The following is a 17,758-nucleotide window of genomic DNA, read 5'->3' as shown; positions in this document are numbered from 1 at the left end:
TTGTGCTGAAGTAGTTGCAGCCTGAGGTGAGGCACCCACTATACAAAAAAAACCCCAGCAAGAAACAACCAACCCAAACTACCATGTGCTTGCAAGACTCTACTCCTATGGAGTGTATTTGTTTAAATTTAAGTCTACTGGTCTTCAGGTTATGATGTGAGCCTTCACTTGGATGTTTGGAGAGATAAACGGGATTATAATAAAGGCAAGTACTCGTGTATAGAATCAATTTTTTTTGTGTCTGGCTTCAGAAAGGGAGAACAAACACTCCAATTTCTTAAAATTATTATTTATATTGAGCATGAAAAGAATAATTTTATATTAAAAAGTTTTCTGAAATGGGAAAGTTTTCACTCCACTGAAAGATAAGAATCCTATTTTTATCTTGCTGCCTTTTTCATGAATAATTCTTCTAATGGCAAAACACCATCATTGCACCAGTCTGCTGATGCATTTCAGATATCCTTAAAAAAAATCTCCATGTTCTAATAATAGCTCATCATAGTAACTTGAAGGAAGAATCTTTATATGCATTAAATTACAAGCAGATTTCTCAAAATCATGGAATTGCCCAGTAAAAGTAGAGTTAATTGTATTTTATCAATGAGGATTACACATATACATATACATCCCTTTCAGACTATACAGAATATAGTGTAATTAAAAAATAATTTCCATTCTGTTGAAAGTGTCTAAGGACTCTGAGCTAGTTCAAAGCATAGAACATGTAGTTTTCCTACTGAAAAATAGGGCTTGAAATCACAAAGGCCCCGAAAAAGAAGAACAAAAGAAAAGGGTAAGGCATTGATTTGAAAAGAGTGGTGAGCCTTAAAGCTGGAAGAAGAAACATCTAGTATTTTTAAAGAAAATAGCTATATTTTTGTTGGATTTTGTTTTGCCTCTTTTGACTATACAAATATAGAGGGTTAAAGAAAGAGCTGTCTAGGAGAATATTGAAGGAGAAAGAAATCAATGCTGCTACAAATAACCTATATTTGCAAAGAGAAAGTGGAGATGTAGACATTGCATACACTCAAGACACCCTGAGAAAGTCCTCAATTTCGAGAAAGAGATTGTATTTTGGGTGTTTATTGCTTTGTTTAGAACTGTATACAATTAATGCTGTCTAAAATTACAGTTCATCTGATAAAATCTTTGCAGAATATCATGTACACCATATGTTCTGAGGATGTTAAACTGTGAATGTTAAAGACTGGGACTGCAAAAAGAGGATGTTTAGTAACACTTTCCAAAGTGTTTTGGAAATCTGTTGTAATTCTGGGACCCCAGGGCCATTGAAGCATGAGGTGCTATGGAAGAGTAACTGGAAGTCGTGTCCAGGAAGATGTCAGAGATGCCAAAGCAGGAGACAACACTGTACCCTACACAGATGTAGGACCAGCTGCTGGAGACCATAAAGGTCTGATGAGTGTCTGGAGGGAAGTTCTGATCAGTACTGTGACACTTGAGCTCCTCAATGGTGAACAAACAGTCGCCACCCTGCCTAATGAGATTTGAGCATGCTGTTGGAAAGCTGCCAGTGACTGCAAATGGAGCAATAGTTCAGCCTAAAACAGGGCTCAATTTCTTTATAATTGCTTCTGGCATTCCTGAATGTAAAATTCATTGCCAATTCTAGGCTGAGGGTTTTTCATCTTGAGTACTGTCTAATAACAATATTTTATTTGGGAATGCAGAAGGATCCAACATGTGACCTATGCAGGCTCACTTAAGGAGCCAGAGTTGGCCACAGCTCTATAATAGTCTGTAATTGCTGTACTGAATTTGATGATAAAGTGCCAAAATAAAAGAAATGTATATTAAAATGAGTTCACCATGTGTCCAAGTCAGCTAAGTACATTGTCTTAGAGCTGTTCAAGAAGAGAGTGTTAGCCAAAGTGCATTAGCCAAGTCCTTTGCAAATGATAAAAAGAATATGGAGATAATTCTTTCCCAAAACTGCATGGCTGAATGGAAACAAAGGGAAGACTTTGTGTTCCTTTTCCTCTTAGACTATTCATACAATAGTACAAAACCACATTGTCTTAATTCTGGAAAACAAATAGCTGGAAATTTCAGTACTACAAGAAGCTTTATACATCCTGTTTATCAAAGTGTTCAGAATTTAATTAAAAACTCGTGGGATATTTTAATGTAGAAGGAAGTCAGAATATTTCTAATATTAAAATTAGGCTGGGTGTTATTGTAAGTTGATAACTCAAGCACAATATATTAGGTTTCAAGATGTAATTTTAGTATTAGCTAACCCTAAGTACTCTGACATAGGAACTTAGCTTGGAAGCACTGCATTATGTGGTTGATTTTATTGGGCTATGGGCACCCATTCTCTAACATCCTTAATTATTAAGCTTTATTTGGAAAATATACTCTTTTAGTTGCATTGCTCCTCTATGTTGGTAACTCCAGAACCTCATAGGTATCTTCCTGAGAGTAGGGAACCTGGGAACTCTACTGATGCTCAACAAACTTGATAGTCTTGTTTTTCCCTGTTCTTAAGGAAACTGTCAGGGGTACTAATTTTGTTAAGCACTATGGCTAAAGAGACTATTTCATATCAAAACATTTTGAGTGTTTATTTCAATTTGATTACGTATGCATATGTATACATGTATGCATATATGTTTTTACACAAATATAGTAAAATTCTGGCAAAAATCCAGAAGCCATAGTTTCAATCTACCAATTTCAGGCTGGGACTGGAAGACCATGTGGAGAGGGGAGCTTTAGAAAAATTCAAGATGTGTTTAATAACCACTACAGTAGACAAATGAAAGCTTGTTTTAATGTACTGATCCTTTATCGGGTGGGGTAATTACAGTGTATGAATGCTCATCTGAATCCAGTCCAGCCCCTATGACCACCTGTTTATGTTTTATTCTCTCTTTTCAATAGACTAGCAGCCAGAGACATGAAAGTCATTGTTTTATTCTTAAAGAGGTGGTTACTCCAGCTAAGAAAAATCTCCCCCTGTCCTGAAGTCCAATATGTGACCACAGAAGGCAAGGACACTTTTCTCCTCTTCTGCTTGGCAGTAAGAGTTTCAGCCATCCCAGTCAGGCAGGACCACAAACTGATTGATGCTTGTATTCAAGGAGCCTGGAACTCACTTGATAAATGAATAGTATCCTTAGCCAGCCCTCCTCCTTCTTGCTGCTGTGACTGTCAAACAGCTTTAAAGCTTTTCTTTGGCTTGAGAAGCTAAACAGAGTCATGTTTCTTAGGGAAAAGTTCTGCAAGGGGCTTTGCCCTGGGTGGAGGAGGGACAGGTTTTCTTTGATGTTTAGCAGCTGGCACTTTCCAGGTGGCTAAACTTCAAAGGCAAGTGTTAGGATCTTCCTCCAACCTGGTCCTCAGTTCTTTGTAGATAGCTAGGCTCATTTAATGTTTTCCTTTACTTGGAATGCTAAATTGGAAGTCATAAACTCCAGATGGCCTTTTAAATATGTACCGTCCTTCTACCTGAAAGGGGCCCGGCTGCTGGCAGAGCATTGATGAGGCAGGTGGCACCTCCTCCTGAGCAGAAAGAATGTACTTTCAATTCTGACCTCCTGTGATCCCAGTAAGTCACGTTACTCCAGTTTCTCCTTAATCTCTCCACCTGTGAAGCATGTATGTCAATCCTTCCCTGGATAGCAGGACTGCCGTGAGGCTGCATTTTCTGGAATGCAAAAGCAACTTTGAGATCATCGATCAACATATAATCTCAGGTTAATGCCAATTATAAAAAACCTGCCCCAAATGGTCTGTCTCCCCCAGGGACATTGACAAGAGTTAGTAGCTGCAGCTGCTAGTTAGGAGCTGGTAAGCTGGTTTGCTACAGGCTCTTAGAGCAAGTAAGAAGTCAAATACTACTCTGAATTTTTTGAACCCTGACCTATCAAAGCTATCAAATGTCAGTGGCAGCATCTCTATTACCTTTACTGGGAATGAACACTGGCTGGATTTTGCTGTAGCAGGTTTCCATCTCCTTGATACTGAAGGTTTTCTGGGTGTACCAGCAGGCACTTTCAGGTCCTATGGCAAGCGTGAGATTACTTGAGTCTGCATTTGAGAGTGAGCCTGGAATTTACATTATGGTGTTCTCCTCCCTGCTGTGAGAGTTGTGGGGCAAGTCTTTGTATATCTTTGTCTGAACAAGCTCTGAAATTCTCCTGGCATGCTCTTCTTTAATAGGGTCCACAGTCTCAGTCACTTTAAAAGGCAGAAAATAATTTTGATGCACCAAAGTTTTGATCTCATGCAACTCTTTTTTTTTTTCTCTTTTATTTTTTTTCACCTTTTTTCTTTTTTAATTTTTTTTTAATTAAAAAAGCAATCAGATCTTGCACATCTGATCATCCTGAAACATTTGGAAATTCTGGAAATTAACATAAAATTTCCTTCTTTATCCAAGGTGCAATGCTTAGGATGACCTTGCAATTTAACTGTTCATGGGGTGCAGTTTCTCTTCTGCTATGTGTTGTTACTGCCCAAAATGTTAGTTCCGTTTCTGAGGCCATCCACAGATGTTAAGTTGTAATTAGTACCAACAACTGGTAAGAGCACATTACAATTAATGTTACAAAATAGAAGACAAGCTTTCAGGCACTGCACATTCTGGTATAAATTACTGATGGAACTTAAGATGCAGCAGACTTAAAACTCAATACACTCAACAGCACTTCTGTTTTCTCTAAGCAAATAACATTCATAAATTGTCTTTTGAAAAGAGATACATGGGAAATTAGACATAACACTACCAAACTCATTATTGTTAAATCTGAGTTTAAAACCATCTTGGAGATTTCCTAGGTTTAAAGCACTTGAATGTATTGATTCTGTTTTTAAAATTTAATCATACTAATTAATTACTGCATCTTTATCAGATATACTCTGCCACCAACGAGTAATTTATGAAATGTCTGTCTCTCCTCCCATCATTGTCCTGTGCCCTGTAGTTTGCAGTTGCAGTCTTTGTAGGTGAGGGATTGTGCAGTTTACTCAGGGCTACATAGTAGCCTTTGCAGAATTAAAACTAATGACACTTACACAACCTTTCAGTATGTCAAGGATGAGGTAGGTTGGCCGATTAATTACCTTTTTTTAGATAGCAAAATTTTTCACTTATAGATAACATTTCATTTTTAGATAACAAAATTAATCCATCACTGTTTTAACAAAAAGTAAAACTTCTTAAGACTCCATATGTAAAGTAATAATATAAGAAATCAGTAATGTGATATAGGAGTTCCTTGGGATAAAAAGCATGTTTCTAACAGAATGTATCTAGAAGTGATTAAAAAACCAATCTTGACCATAATATTATTTGATACATCTTTCTGTTATGTTGAAAAATATGCATATCTATATGAATAATTTTTCTTAAGGTGATTTTGAAATGTACATATATTTAAACGCACCTTTCCTATTTGAATTCTCTTTCCAGCTGAGGTTTATCCCAAAATGTATCACACATGCTTTTTTCTGGTGACGTACATGGCCCCACTGTGTCTTATGGTGTTGGCCTATTTGCAAATATTCCGAAAGCTGTGGTGTCGCCAGGTAAGTCACTTAGCACTGGCTCTGTTTACTTGCTCTTGCAACTTTGTGCAGATTCCCATGTACAGCCTCTTCCTTTACAAACTCCATTTTGTCACTTAGGACTTTGATTTTTCCATCCATGCAGCCACCTTGGATAGGCATTGAGATGTATTGAAAAATGAAGGCAGGCAGAAAGTAAACCGCTTTCTCGTGTCTGTGAAGGGCTTTCTCTTAGAGAGAAAGAAAGCAAAAGGCAGCTGAAAAATTGATTATAGGTAGAAGAAAAATCTCCCTCACTGTATCTGAAATGCTTACCAAAATACCTTAGGTGACCTTATTTATGCTGCTAAAATCTCTTGTAGCAGTCAAAATTTAAGATTGACCTTCTCATTTTGTTAGTTTTATTTTTATTTTTCTTACTCAGGTTGATGGCAGGTCCAATCTGAACAAAATGTAAACTAGAAGATCCAACTATCAGTACTGGAAGACTGGAATTGCCTGATGTGAAGCTGGCTGCTACCAATAACATTTGATGTGAATTAATGGCAAATAATTGACACAATTTCTAATGTGAACATCTTTTTTCTCTAAGATTCAAATAAAAAAATACAGGGAAAAAAACCCAAGAATACTAAATAAACAAAAAAACAACCAAGCAGACAAAGAAAGAAATTTTGAATTTAGGTGGCGAAAAATGATGCCATTTTCTTGAGGAATCTTTAAAAAATCATTTTGTGTGTGTGAACTGTAATTTGCCATGCACCAGTCTATGGTGCTCTCTGATGTCTTCTGCTTTGTCCAGGATTTATCTATAGCTGTAGTCCACCACTAGCTGCCCTGTCATTCTGAAAAGGACAAAATACTCATCCTGTTGAAGAAATAATTCAAGATATTCCATCTCAAGTGGCTCTAACTTAGTTCATATCTCCATTGACATATGGGCATGAATCACTTCTCTCTCACCAGCATGTTTGATACCATCCAATTTTGAGGCTGTCCTGGGCAGGGGATAATACCTGGCCCATCAGGAACATTTTTCATGCAGTTCATATTGATCCATCAGAGAAATCACAGATAGACTTTATATTTCTGAATATACATATGATAAAATTAAAAATTAAATCTTATAATGACAGAATATATATCTCACAAGTAACTCATATACAGGAAATACCAAATCCACTTTAAGACTTTTTGTTACCATCCATAAGTCATATATGTCACTTCTAATCAGATTAGGTTAAACCAGAATTGCTTTTTATCCTGTTTGTCAGCTTTAAATTATTATTTTTGCTTTTAATTTCTTAGGTTCATAAGATTAAATAACAAGATGGCTTGGAGATAAAATTTAACCTTTACAGTTTGAGGGGACTCTTCTCCAGAGCAAAGGATTTCTTGCTTAGTTTTGTTATTAAGTTCAGTCTAAACATAGTTCTAATATGCTCTGCCTTGCTGAAACTATCCTGTATCACCCAATGACTTTATCACCATAATCCTTTTCAGCCTTCTCTTTTATACCTTCTTTACAATCTGCCTACCCCCTCAAGCTCTTAATTTAACTAAGTTAATGCAAAGCAGTTGTTCTTAACCTACACATAGTTGAAATTGCTGGCTCAGAAGCAGAGCAGAAGTTGAATGATTGAAAACCAATCTTTTTCTTTTTGGCTTCCCCCCACCTCCACTCCCCAGTTGTTTTAGCTGGTCTATTTGTTCTTCACAATGTTTCTTCTCCCTATTCTGCACACTGGCAAGGTTAGAATGATCCTTTGTTTTTCAGTGACAAAAAGAGAAATTCTACTACAGGCTTAGTGCTACCAGTGCTGCCAAATTACAGCTGTCTCTCTGCCTGGCATGGATGGTAGCACTGTGTATAAGAGGCTGCACTAAGTGAAATTAAAACAAGCGCACATCTATTATCAAGTGTGACTTGGCTGCAGGCATCAGGCACTTTCCTAAGTGCAGCAGGTGTGCTGTAATCAGCCATGTAGCACAAATTATAGAAGTGCTCTAATGTATTCTTTGGTAACAGTTTCAATAAAAAAAACATGCTGTTTATCAGAAATTCAGTTAAATATAGTGATCTTATTGCAAGGTACAATGAGCCTTCCAGATGTACGTGATAGAAAAAAACATAACAAAAAGTAGATGCTTTCTATGCCCTACATTCTTTCTAAAGGTTATTTTTTTAAATGCAATGTGTTGTGCATGCAAATTTTCAGATGAAAAATAGAAGACTGAATTGCAAGTTATTGTTGCCATACTTTGTGTAATAGCTCTTAAAATTTCTGATTGTATAAATCAAGCAGATTTTTGAATTAATGATTCAACTTTATAAAGACAAGTACCATCATGCAAAAATACTAGAAATTTTGAGTAATTAATTTTAATTATTAGCAAGGAATTAGTAATTTAGTAGTCCATGTTCTTGTGTGGATTTTAAGTAGATTAAAAACAGCTTCTGTACAAATAGAACTGAATTAACTGAATATGATTAAAATGTTGATATACAATTTGTGATATCAAGTTCCTAGTATGCTTCAATTTTCTGATGTCCGAATGCATTGACACTAAAGAACATTTGTATTAATAATTAAGAACTTTATCCATTTTCTTTTTGGTAGTTGAAATATACCCTTCCAATCTTTGCAAGTTGATACTACATTTGAGATTTTCTTTGGTTATAAGCCCCTTGATAACTCTCTGAGGGGGTAGAGAAAAGGTGCATAAGAAAGTAAAACTCTAAATATTAGTACTTGTTTATTCACAGCTAATAGGCTTTTCATAAAATGTTGGAATTACACAAATGCTTCAAAATTATCTCTCTGATTGATTAATTACCAACAAGCAAATATGTGCATTATGCTCCCATGTGTCCAATTGTGTATACTTGTACATACATAATCATAGAATTATAGAAACATTTATCTTGAAAAAGGCCCTTAAGGTCATTGAATTAAACCATAACAACCATTGAATTCAACCATAACAACCATAACATTGCCAAGTCCACCACTAAAGCATGTCCCTAAGTGCCACATCTACTTATTTTTTAAATATCTCCAGGAGTGGTGACTCAACCACTTGCCTAGGCAGCCTGTTCCAAGGCTTGGCTACCCTACCTGTGAAGAAATTTTTCCTTATATCCAATCTAAACTTCCCCTGGCTTAACTTGAGACCATTTCCTCTCATTCTGTCACTTCTCTGCTACACCCCACAGCCAAGTAGGGTAAATCCCTTGCAATAGTACTGATGTGCAATTGTCAAGCTGGTAATTACTGATTTCAGCTGTGTGAGTGGGAATCCACAGTAGAAGTGCAAGGGGCTAAGTTGTTTTAAATCCATGGATACATTAGTAAAAACTATATGCTATAACTTATCCCCAGTTTTGCTTCAGGGATTTCCTGCTCATTACATGGCAAGTTTGCCAAAATGTTTCCAATAGTTGTAAATCATGTTTAGGGGTGTACATAAAAGCTGAACTAAGGGCTTGTCTGAAGATAATCACACACACACACACACACACACACACACACACAAAATCACATCCCCCAGCCAACAAATAAATAAATAGAGTAAAACCAAAAACCAACAAAAAACCCCCCACCCAACCCCACAAAACCCCACCAAAACCCCAACATAGTAGGTTTTCTAGAACTATTCTGAATGTGCATGCTTTTTAGTTTACTTTTATCTTTCTTAAATAAATACAAAAAATTTCATTATTTTCTGGTCAGTATGTCTCGATAAGCCCTATATAAAAAAAAAGTTAAAATAGACAATGTGAACTTTTCAGATGCTTTTGAACTTGAAATATTTCACATGAGATTAGTCACCCTACACACAATTGTACTAAACATAAATAAAACTGTATTTCTAGCCAAAAGGTTTTCACACTCTATGACATTGAAAATATTATAAATGTAATTGTAATAGGGTTCTCTAAGAAAGTTCTTGACATCTGCAGTCTTTCACATTTCACTGCAGGCAGGAAGTAATTTAAAAGAACTGAAGTAAAATTGTTTTACTTGGCTTGTTTTATGTGAGGGCACAGAAAACAAAAAACTTTTTCTTTTTTAATAGCATGGTTCTACATGCAACTCATTGCAACATGTCTTTGACTAATCTAATTCTTCCTGTGTCTTGGGCACTTTTCCATGATTTCCCTCAGTTTAGAAGAACTTTGCAGAGAGATCCACACTTCAGCTGTGAATATTTCTTTAGCTACTTCACTGTCATCTGGGTTGCATGTATGGAAGTTTTATGGCACTTAAAGATATGCAGGCTTTAAATCCTTGTTTTCCAGTATTAAAAAACTGTTTAGTATCTTATATTAGCAGCATATTAATGGGAAAAACTACTTTGCTACACAACAAATAATTTAATGGAGAACTTTATAACTATGTAAGTGCAGCAATAGGGTTGGTCATTTTGATAGTCTGAAGACACAAGCAAGACAAGGTATGTGGGAAGTAAAGAAAATTTGAGGCCATCTGTTGATATTTGTGTATAAAACAAATTTTTTATGCACTCCCTGTAGTGTGTCTGAAATTCAGTTTGTTTCCTGCAGCTACATCAAATAATTTAATTTAAAAATCCTTTTTATCCATGTGAACTTACATTGTGTATATCAAGGTATCTATCTTTCTTGTTATACCTGCAGATAAAATTTGTTTTAAAAAATGTTTTTCAAAATGCCCCTTATTTTGTCTGCCTTAGATCCCAGGAACTTCTTCTGTTGTTCAGAAGAAATGGAAGCCTCAGCAGCCTTCAGCACAGCCCCGAGTGCTGGGACAATCAACAAAGTCAAAGATTAGTGCTGTGGCAGCTGAAATAAAACAGATTCGTGCAAGAAGGAAAACAGCACGTATGCTAATGGTCGTCCTTCTAGTTTTTGCACTTTGCTACCTACCAATTAGCATCCTCAATGTCTTGAAAAGGTAAAGTTTATCTCAAAATATAAACACTTGGTAAAACTTTCTGTCTAAAACCAGAAATCTCTGTTACAAGATTCCTTTTATTTCAGCAGATACTATTGAAGGATAAGCTTACTTATTGCATGATAAAGAAGTGGAAAATAATCATACCATTGCAAGAAAATATTATATATAACATATATATGTATATATATAACCCTTCCCTACTACTTAAACTAGAGGCCAGATTGTGGAACTCTTATTGACAAGATCTGCCTCATGAAAATGATCTAACCTATCTCCTCATTAAACCTCATCATTTACATGGGATTACAGCTTGTTTGCTGTAAATGCCCCCGTGGAAGTGCAGCAGCTAAAGCAGCAGCTGAAGGTTAGCAGCAGAGAGCAGTGTTGTGGCTTGGCTCCAAGGACTGTGAAATGCTGAGTTCAAACCTAAGCTACTCCTGTACAGTTTTGAGACCTTAGGCTAACCCTTCCATTGGTCCTATGAAGCCGTATTTTATTTTTTTTTCTTTTTCTCTCTGTGCATTTAGTATGTAATTATGTACACTCTTGGTTTTTGTACAGTGCCTCAAAGACTGAGGCTTTGGTAAAGTTACACCTCATGAGCCCTCTGGAATAACAATAAATAATAGCAGAAGATTTGAATATCCTAAAAATAATGAGCATATTATTGGTGCTTTTTAAATTGGAGTGTTACTGGAATATTTTAGTTTTTAAGGGATAGTTTCAAGGTTTAAGTACATTCCACTCAATTCTGGCCCTTCTCTAAGGCCTAATTTAAATACTTTTCATTCTCAAGTCCCTTTGTAGAAAATGTGGAGAGAAAACTATTTCAGGCCACCTACAGCCTGAAACAGAGGAAATACACAGGCTGCCTCAACAAGAGCAGAGTCAGCTCAGAATTATATTTTCATTTAAATGGCAGAGTCTGGGAGATGCAGATTTCCCTGGAGGGCAGCAGCTGCTACGGTAGCCTCAGGTTTGGGGCCAGTTCAATGCCTTTTCATTTCCAGAGATATTTGGAGAGTGTCTTGGAGAGTGGGCCTAGAGCCAGGAATCTCAGTGACAAGAGTACATCAAAAGCAACTTTTCCTGTCTTTCCTTGGCTTATCTGACACCAGATGACTTTAGTTACTTGGCAGAAAAGTTGTGCCTCTTCACCATAGTAAAGTCTCAGTTGTGCCAAACCACCAAGACAGGAGGCTGAGGGTTGGGGAGGGGATTTCTGTCTCTCAAGTAAGAGAGCACTGCTGAATCAGCCTTTTTGTGGTACTGCAAATAAGTCATCAGATATAAAATCAGGCTAGAAGTTGTAAAATCCTTTTAAATGAATTCTAATTTTGCCGTCTTTCAGGTTTTCTCTTCTCTTTCTGTAGGGTTTTGGGGATGTTTAATCATGCTGATGACAGAGAAACTGTATACGCCTGGTTCACATTCTCACACTGGCTTGTATACGCAAACAGTGCAGCCAATCCTATTATTTATAACTTCCTCAGTGGTAAGTTACAGTTACCTAGAATTCAAGTTTAATGTATAATTTCAATGCAATGAGCCATAGCAAAAATTAATGACCATGTAACTTCAGCTCAGCTCCTCCGGTGGGAGCTAGATCCTCTTCCTAGAAGTTTCTTAAGTATCCCATTACCCTCAGGCTGTCTACCAATAAGTAACCTAGAGTGTGCCAGGGCCTGAGTCCAAGTGCTAGAGTGTGACTGACTCTGATATTAATGTGGTAGAGAAGTTCCTGGCATGACTTTGACCTGAAACAATTGCCATTCCTCTAAACACTCCTGGATGCTCTCTGGCAGGTAGCACAGTCCGGGACCTGTCCCCACCTGGCGTGTTATATTCAAGTATTGGGACTTGGAGGCTGTGAGTCTTTAATAGTACCTGCAAGGCCAGACGGTGCCAAGTAGGGTCAGCTTCAAAGAACCAGGCAGGATGCTGTTCACTTACTAGTATAGATTTGTCTTAGTTTGTGTAATTTGGCTTGGAGAGCAGAATCGGGACTTGCAGCTAAACACAGGGAGGCAAAACTCTATTGATCCTCACTACTTATTGGCCCACTGCAGTTTTTTTGTGGTGTGTAGTATGAGAATGATCTGAACAATATCCTCTAAGCCCCAAAAGCATGGGACTGTCAAATATTGTGAATCTTCTTTTAAAATCTCTTTATGATAAAACACAAATTAGCGATGCTCTCTCATTTCACATATCAGTAAGGATTCAAGCCTATATTTACTCAATTTTTTTTTGTTACATATGTAAATAATCAGCAGACTATCTATGAGGTAGTTTCATTAATCATTCTAGTTTGTTCTGTCTAGCCAAGAATAATTCAGTCTTCACATCACACCTCACATGTCTTCTTAGAAAGTTTGTCTTTTTTCTGTCTTTCTCCCAGATTATAAAAGTGTGATTTTCTGCTTCTGCATTAGAAGAGCATCTGGGTGGTTCACATTAATTTTGCTTTAGATAACTCCTTTATATCCGAATCGATAAAGTTTGATGAAATGCGGTTTATAGTACAATTTTTTCATGAGTCATTTTTGTGGTTGACAGGGAAATTTAGAGAAGAATTTAAAGCAGCATTTTCCTGTTGCATCTTTGGCATTCGCAGCCACCATGACGAACGGTTCAACAGAGGTCGTGCCAGTACAGAGAGTCGGAAATCCTTGACCACCCAGATCAGCAATTTTGATAACGTTTCAAAACTTTCAGAACACGTTGTATTGACCAACATAAACACAATTCCATCAAATGGTACTGCATCTATTACCCACTGTTAGTATACTTGTCCCTATGCCTTTTGATCCCATGGAAGTAAATTCTAATTGTGCATCCATCAATATTGGGATCTGAGCACAAAGAGAGAAGGGTGTTTAAAATTAAGAACTGAATGTAAGAAAAGAAAATTTAAAAAAAATATTTTATAGAATATGCCATAACTTTGATTATATAATGTGGAAAGAAAATTTAATCACTTTTATTTCAAAAGTCATGTTGCAGATAGGGAGGAAGTAAAGCAGTCATATTTTATACAAATATTTTCTTTTGATTTCTACTTCTTTTAGACTCCTAAGTAAATAAAGAACAAATACCTGAAAGTATGAAAATTATTTTCCCTATCATTGGACTGTGTTTATGAACAGCTGTATTCTCTACTTTCATCTAATTAGCTGAAGTTGTGGTATATTTTATAACAAATATTTTAATCAAAATCGGTGTAGAGATTGAACTACCGTAATGTCCTTTACTATTTCAAATTACCTGCTTAGCATGCATTCTGGTGTGAGTTAGGCTGATCAAATAAGAAATTCATATTAATTTTTTTTCCAAAATTTTCGGTTCTTTCTCATGTTAGATAGGCTATTGCACATTCTCAGGAACAGCTGGGAAGCCACTTTTTGCTTAATGTGGAAGGAATGGGGTTTTTCACTGAATTCAGTAGTATTGCCATTCCTTTATGTATGGCACAAGCAAAGTTACAAATATGGGACCCATATGACAATGTGGCTGTAATGTTTTACCCTTTATTTCTCATTTATCATCATTCTCTTCTCTCTGTCCTCTGCTCATGGCAGACGAGTTAGACTAGATGGTCTCTAAACTTCTCTTCAAACCCAAACGATCAATGATTCCATGACAGACTTGTAAACAGGATGTTGTGGTGCTCTGCTGGTCAGAAAGGCATCTGGATAAGGAACCACAGGGCAATTTACTAAGTAGTGCATATTAATAAGTAGTAGAACACGTGAAAATGTTGAAAAGTAAACAAACAAAATCAAGATTTATGCATCAGAAATGCCCTTAGTTTTCAGTCAAGAAGCTTTCACTTAAAATTTACAGATGCAATTTGAAACATTCTCTGGAAGACCATTTTATTAATAGATTATCACCTGCACAGTGTTCAGAGAGAGAGATAATCAGAGAGTCAGTTAGCCAGCCACCTGATACAAGCAGTAAAATGATCTTAAAATCTTTATTCTATCTACAGATATTCCAGCTATGCTCAGCCCATTGAAGTCAGCAGAACTGCATCTCCACATACCTGGGATGAATGTGACTTCAAATATAGATGAAGCCATGAGGGTTTCTACAGAAGACACTGTCAAACCAGAGAATGCAGAGTGGGATAAATTTGTCCCTAGCATAACTAAACTTACTTCAATGGAGTTACAGCAAGGATGACTTTGGCTCAATACACTACAACTGCCAGAGTGTCACATGCTTTTAGCTGTGATACAGACTACAACTGGACAAAGGGGTTCCTTCAAAGTAACTGCCTATCCTCTTTCTTCTCAGTCTTACAGAAACCTACTTACCTCAGTATGAGCTAAAGAACATGTCTTTACAATTATTTTTAAAGATTGGACTATATCATACTTTGTAAATATTGTAGATATTTATTTTTATATATTTTAGATGCTGTGAAACGTTCAAAAATGTATCATATAAAGAAATCTAAGTATTTGAAAGAAGGCTCAAACATCATTTATTTATATCCTCTTTCTATACATGAGTGACTCATGTACAAGGAATGCTTACTTATGCACTAGTGATATTCTGGCATTACTTTGCACTTCTTTTTCTGCAAATCCACTTGTAGTAAGTTCTATGTTTATTATGGAACTTTCACTTCAGATTGATTTGGAGAGAGTCCAAATCTAAGTACAGACCAACTTCTAAGATGTGAATCCAAAGTGCTGAAAGTCATACGTGTTCATTAGATTACAATTAAACAGCATTTTTTTTTCCAGATTCGGGTGCCTAAAAAGTAACCATTTAAAGAAAACTTATGTGATGCTTAAAGGTGCTATAGGCTCAAATTTCCTACTCAGGCCAATAGGAATAACAAGTGTCAGCACCTCTGAAGGACTGGACATTTCTACTTTGGTAGCTCATTTTAGTCTGGAATGTGTAAGTGTTGCTCCAGAAGATCTCTGAAAATCTTTAGGAAACATTAGTTGTCTTTTGTTTTCATGACTTCTCTCTCAACTGCCATTTAATACTAAAGATACAATCAATTTACAAATCTATGTACCTATTCATGGGAAAATCTCTCTGACCTAGTGCTTCTTATTATGTATTGTCTTTTTCTCCTTAAAGGATGAACATGGTGCATCAGTGGAGACTTAGTCTTCTAGAAGAATGTTGTCTATTGGTTAGAAAAAGGCTAATTATCAGAACCTGAGATACAATTTCCCTGTGGCACTATTCTTGCATTTCAGTACAGATTTTTCAAAAGAATAAGTAATATGAGAGGGAGGACTTTTTTCATTAAAAAGGATTTAGCATAGAAAGAAGACAGTTTCATGTATTCAAATGTTTCTATAAAGCCAATTATTAATCAACTAGGTGTTATTTGATTATCTTTTGTAAATATTTTTTCTAGTTTTTTCTTTATCCTAATGTCATGCAATGTATCATGGCAACTATAGTTTTATGAAGTCCTCAATCACTTTATGCTTTAACCTTCCCCAACAGCTGTTTTACTTGACATTGTTGCAATTCCTCCTAGTTTACATTGGTGTTAAATGAGAGAAAGGGATTTGCATTCATTTGTATATTAAAGTTTTCTATTTAAAGAGAACAGAAGAGAGGAGAATACTCTTTTTTTAATTATACAAGAATAAAGAAAAATCTCTAAATGGACAGTATGTTTAAATATCAAATAAAATAATAGGAATTTCAATATTCCTATGTGTAAGCTTCATTTTTAAGTATAGATATTATGTCAATGTTATTTTAAGAAATTATTTTGCTTTCTTTTTCTAAGAAAATAAAACTCAAATAACTGTGGAAAGCACAGCAGGATTTGATTTCATAGATGTTGCAATTCCTTTACCATGAGAAGGCTATTTTTACTTTTCAACCATGGAAAATGCAGAATTGTTAGAGAGTGTTGAACAAGATATGTATTTTTTCTATATAATTTGAAATGATTGAACAAACAGCTGCTGAATTAAAACATTACAGATATGGGAAAATGGAATTTTGAAAGTCATTTAATTTTTTCTTTTGTTTAGCTGTAAGTAGATAAATAGTCAAAAAGTTAAAGACTAGTATAACAACCCAGCTGAAAAATAATTATCAGTTATCATTTGTTTGAGACAGAAAAATATCTCAGCCCATGGTTGAAAAATGTCTACTATGCCCAAATTTGGCAAAGCTATATTTTTATTTCAGAAAATGTATTTTTAACGTTTCCTTGAAGAAAGAGAAAGAATATAGAAAGCAATGTTATTTAAGAAAACTTGGAGAGCATGAGGGGAGTATGAGGGGATACTTTTGAAGCATAGAAGGTCATGGGTCACTGTGGAAGACCAGCAAAATTTTTATGTCTTGTCAGGTGTGCTGCCCAGATCCCTGTGAGATGAACAGAGATAAAAAGGGTACAATACCCCTAACCTGGGCCAGCAAAGAACTAAAATATTGATGTTAGTGATGCTCAAGGAAAAATCCTAATTAACATCTTTCTAAAGAGGGGGTGAATATCACCTGCTGACACAATTTGTATTCTTTTTGCTGCTACCTTAATGCCAGGGGGATAAATTGCATTAGCTGAGGTAGTTCTGAGGCAAGAACATCACTAAAGGTCAATGGCAGTTTTTGGAGGTGTTCTGTGCCATGTTAGAAAGGGAGGTTCTGGCCTTAATTTTGTCTAAGAGAAAGCATATCTTTGGTTCTTTTTTTATCTTTTCTTATTTTCACCTAGATCTCCAGAATTAAAATGTTCCAACATTTCTAGGAATTTCTTTTAACCACAACTTTAACTTAGCAGTACTTTTTGTGTGGAGAAGATAAATAAAATATGAGACATTCATTAGAAAATGATTCTGGGTTTTCTCTGGACAATTTCTATTGAGTAAGCAGCATATCTTTCAGACACAAATTATACAATCAGATGTTATATCAGATTTGAAACTCCAAGGCTAGCTAGAGAGTATTAACTAGTTTTTGCCATAGACTGTGGTTATCAAGCTAAATATTGGTGAAATATGGTTATCAAGATAAATATCTGGTTATTTTTATGAAAATATTTTTCATTCAAAAATAAATATTTTTGATGAACATATTCTTATGCTTTTATTTCTTTAGTTTTACAAAATTCAAGAAATATGTTTTTTAATTAAAATAATCACTGGGAGAAATAAACCCAATAGTGAGCAATAGCCAGCAATGGAGATAGAAATAGCTGTGAGAAGAGAGGATATAATGAATGAACATTTCTTATCCAGCATATGAATACTGAATGTTATCTAAAAGCTGAGCCTTAA

At 35.7% G+C, this 17,758-nt stretch overlaps 1 protein-coding gene across 1 annotated transcript in view; it reads left to right on the top strand.

The window, feature by feature from the left end:
• Window positions 1-14,669, top strand: part of HCRTR2 (hypocretin receptor 2) — a 31,999-nt gene extending 17,330 nt beyond the window's left edge. Inside the window, 5 exon segments of the mRNA XM_053974251.1 lie at window positions 5,447-5,562; window positions 10,258-10,478; window positions 11,855-11,976; window positions 13,041-13,241; window positions 14,476-14,669. Of these exon segments, the coding sequence (XP_053830226.1) occupies window positions 5,447-5,562; window positions 10,258-10,478; window positions 11,855-11,976; window positions 13,041-13,241; window positions 14,476-14,669 (854 nt within the window).
• Window positions 14,670-17,758: the final 3,089 nt, after the last annotated feature.

The sequence above is a fragment of the Vidua macroura genome, chromosome 3 (assembly GCF_024509145.1).
Source record: "Vidua macroura isolate BioBank_ID:100142 chromosome 3, ASM2450914v1, whole genome shotgun sequence".
In the NCBI taxonomy this organism is placed as follows: Eukaryota; Metazoa; Chordata; class Aves; order Passeriformes; family Viduidae; genus Vidua; species Vidua macroura.
This window is presented reverse-complemented; position numbering and strand designations above follow the sequence as displayed.